The 3,574-nt window shown below is 48.2% G+C and overlaps 1 protein-coding gene across 1 annotated transcript in view; it reads right to left on the bottom strand.

Annotated features, from left to right (window-relative positions):
- Window positions 1-1,883: 1,883 nt before the first annotated feature.
- IL5RA (interleukin 5 receptor, alpha) overlaps window positions 1,884-3,574 on the bottom strand; it is a gene marked incomplete at its 3' end in the record, with an annotated part of 13,636 nt that continues 11,945 nt past the window's right edge. The window contains exon 10 of the mRNA XM_010285595.1: window positions 1,884-1,968. Coding sequence (XP_010283897.1) covers window positions 1,884-1,968 — 85 coding nt within the window. The remainder of the gene's footprint in view (window positions 1,969-3,574) is intronic.

Here is a 3,574-nt window from a genome sequence, read left to right as displayed (position 1 = left end):
CTCCGACTCGCTGGTGTAGGTACGTGCTCTCTGGAAAGCAAACGCCACTTTTAGCTGGCGAGCTGGGAGGTAAACGGAGGTTTTCAACTAAATGGCACGAATTAAGCGAGAGGACTCACGACATATCGTTTTAAGCCTGTGTTGAATATTCATTATCAAAGAAATGCTGCAAAGCCCTCATTTAACTACATGTTTTGCAAAACACCATGTTTCAAGTTGGTGCATGTAAAGAGGGATTCACCCAAAATGTTTCGTAAGAGCGGAGAGAGCACATTGGGTAAGACTTTCAACCAAAATTTAATTCCCAATTCATTTCTCGGGGGGGCTGCTTGCCACCTGGGCCAGCAGCCCCCTGCACCCACAAATTCCCCATTTGGCAGGCTCTGCACAACACAGTTGACCACAGTGACCCACCAGACAGCCTCTGTAGCCAAGGCAGGAGCTGGAGGGCACGTTACGAGGCACGTGAATTCTTCTGAATCACCAGCAGTGAAGCCCCTGCGTGGGGCCAGACCCTGACCCACCGGTACTGAGCAGAGTTGCGCAAGCAAGCGTGCAGGGACGGGGTGACCCGCAGAAGGAAGCAGAACGCTGAAGTTCAGCGGCTGGCACGCCCGCAGGGCGGCGGGAGACCGGGCTGCTCCCCGGGGCCGAGCGCGGTTCCCATGGGCTTTCATCACCTCGCCCCGCTGTTTACGCCGTGAACTCAGGAACTGCACCCACAGCAAACAGCTGCCGGCGCATCACTTGTCCGGGTGCTCTCACCAAGCTCACTTTAAATAAAGAGACAACTCGACACAAGGCAGTGCTGCTTTTGATAATGTGACCCAGCCTTTGTAAGCTCACAATTTCTAGCTGTAGTGTTAATATTTGCTATTTCTCGTATTCTTATTTGTGATACCCTAAGTCATGTTATTTTACACCAGTGACTTTAATTAAAAACAAACATTATATGATAATCTTTTAAGCCTGTTTCCTTGCCCAGACCATGGAATAAGAAAGAACAATACCCAAAAAAATCAAACCCTTATTCCAAGGGGACAAATTAAAATCACGTTACTGAGCAGCACTTCCCTTGAGCAGACAATGAGGAATTTCATCTTATCTGTAAGGCAAATGTATTTATCAGGAAGTAACAGCATGCATAATAAGGCTTAAGACCAGCTTAACACTCGGACCAAAACATTTCCCATTGTTAGGTTTCACAATATAAATCAGCTCTCCAGGAGTCAACCTGCAGCCCCTGCCAGGGCAGAGCAATCTGCTTGGCTGTGCCCGGTGGAAGGAGCAACCGCGTTGCCTTCCCGTACAAAAGGCAGAACCGTAGGTACGGCACCGTGTGCCTGAAATTAGTTGCATATTAGAAAAGCACTCCACAGTAGCTCTTAATCCTTCCTCCAACCCAATGCACTGAAATAGCTCTTTCTGATTTTGTGTTATTTTTGTTTGGTTTTAACCCTCCCGAAAACACTTCATCTACAAACAAGGCCAGATTCAGAGCTACTGCCAACTGGGACCTGTCTTCGGCAGAGGAGGTGGCCACACGCCGGGTGGGAACCGACCACAGCAGTTACGATTGCAAGAACAGCCTCACAACTTGCCAAATCTGATGGCTACCTCAATGTTATACTCATAGTCAGGGCTGTGCGTATCGTTACATTAACTGCACCCACGAATTTCCCGCTTGGCATGTTCTGCACAACGCATTTGACAATGTAGCCCACATTTAATACGGACATTAGAAATTCTAAGAGGTCAAAAGGCTTTAACTGATCAATAACAAGCAATATATTCCCAGTCTTACAGGGAAGGAGCAGCACACACACACACGCATCCCTTCTAGTCAACAAAACGCAAAAAGAGTGCATAAAATGTTACTTTACCTCGTAGTCATTTGGGAAGGGAAAATCTCTGAATTTGTGGCTGGGTGTTGGAATTGGTGGGAACAGTTTACTCCATACATGATTTCTGCAAAAAAACAGTAGAGGGGAAATGTGAAAGAATTACTGTTTCTCATGGATGAGGTATCTGACAAACAGCACGTGTTTAGCCCCGCGAGAAGGCATGTCTCCTTGCACCACCAGCCCTCCTGCCCCACTCAGCCATCGGCATCTGATGGCAGCAGCAGGTTCGAAAGGGGTCAAGGTAACGGATAATGGTTCACCAGCAGACACTTGGCGGACTAGGCAGGCATGCTATTCCTACCAGGACGCCTCTGGACCTTGGGGACACAGAGATGGCAAAGAGGTGGTGGGCTGACGCTCTCCCTCATCAGCCTCTCCCATCGCAGCGGCAGCAGAGAGCTGGGCTGGAAGGTCCCATCCAAGGGGGCATTGCTATGGCTTTTAACGGCCAGTGATAGGCCTGTCTTGGAGAGAAATTAATCGCTCTGATCTGTTTGTTTGCACTCGCCTTCTTCCCCAGGGCTGTGTTGTCATCTACTTTGTTTGGACATTCAAGACAGGCTGCCTCTTGCTCAGACTTTGGTTTCTGGACATAATCTGCCCATATCTCGTGGTGGGAGAGCAACTGCAAATAATTGTGTGCCAAGGGAACAAGGAGGAGGCAAGGAACGGGAATGGCTGACAGGAAATGGTTCTGCTTAGCAGTGTAATAACTCGTCCTACTAACACCCTTCAAGATACTCCTTTGCTGCCTGATGCTCTTTAGTCTGGCTCAAGCATACAGGCGTATGTATTTTTGTGATAGCAAGTGCTGCAGAGTGAACTTTTTCTTGTCTTTCATATATCCCAGAGCACAGACTTCACATTTCAACCACTGAAATGCCTTCACTATCTCTACCTCTGGACAGCATGATGTCCAAATAGAGCCAGATTTCAATGGGAGCTTGGCCTGAGTGAAGATCATCAAATTTTAACCCAGAATTAGTATGCAGCGCCTGTTCTGTGGAGCTAGCCTGACGTTCATGAAGAAGAGAAGTTGCCAAGGTGGAGCCCTAGCTGCACCTTTCCTGTACCCTCAGTGCTGGGACCAAGGGCAGATCTGCCCCTCTACCCTGTTCATTTTGTGGCAATTTTCCTGGCAGACGCCTGGTTAGTTGAACATTTATGTTCTTATGACTATTCTTCTTCCAAAGGCTTTCTGAGTTCTGCCAAGTTTTCTTTTACCCTATTGTTTCTCCTCACCTCCTAGTGAATAATGTTTTCTGACTATGAGTTTGGAGCTAAACCTTCCTGGCTGACCTCCTGTTGCCTTGAAGGAGACATTGATGCCTAATTAATTATTAGGGGAAGGGAAGGGACGTACCACTGCTCGCACGATAGACCTGACTGAGCAAGCTATGGGATTTCTTCCCATTGCTGCACATGGACAGGGGGTTGTGACGGAGGCGTAGAGCCAGAAGTGGGCATATGGAGAGGAAAAGCCATGTGTGTGTTGTTTTTAGGAGACATTTGCATCCCTTTGTTGACATGCTGAACGCAGTCCAAACATCGCTGGCTACAGAGCACAAGTCAGGCTGTGTGGTCACTACCAGCAGAGTGAGTCAGTAATACAGCTGCTGGTATAACGCAGGAGTGAGACCTGGATGAGTGCCAATGTTAACATGCCAGCG

The sequence above is a fragment of the Phaethon lepturus genome, unplaced genomic scaffold, assembly GCF_000687285.1.
Source record: "Phaethon lepturus isolate BGI_N335 unplaced genomic scaffold, ASM68728v1 scaffold33624, whole genome shotgun sequence".
NCBI lineage: Eukaryota > Metazoa > Chordata > Aves > Phaethontiformes > Phaethontidae > Phaethon > Phaethon lepturus.
Note: the sequence above shows the minus strand (reverse complement) of the source record. Positions and strands in the feature narration are given on the sequence as shown.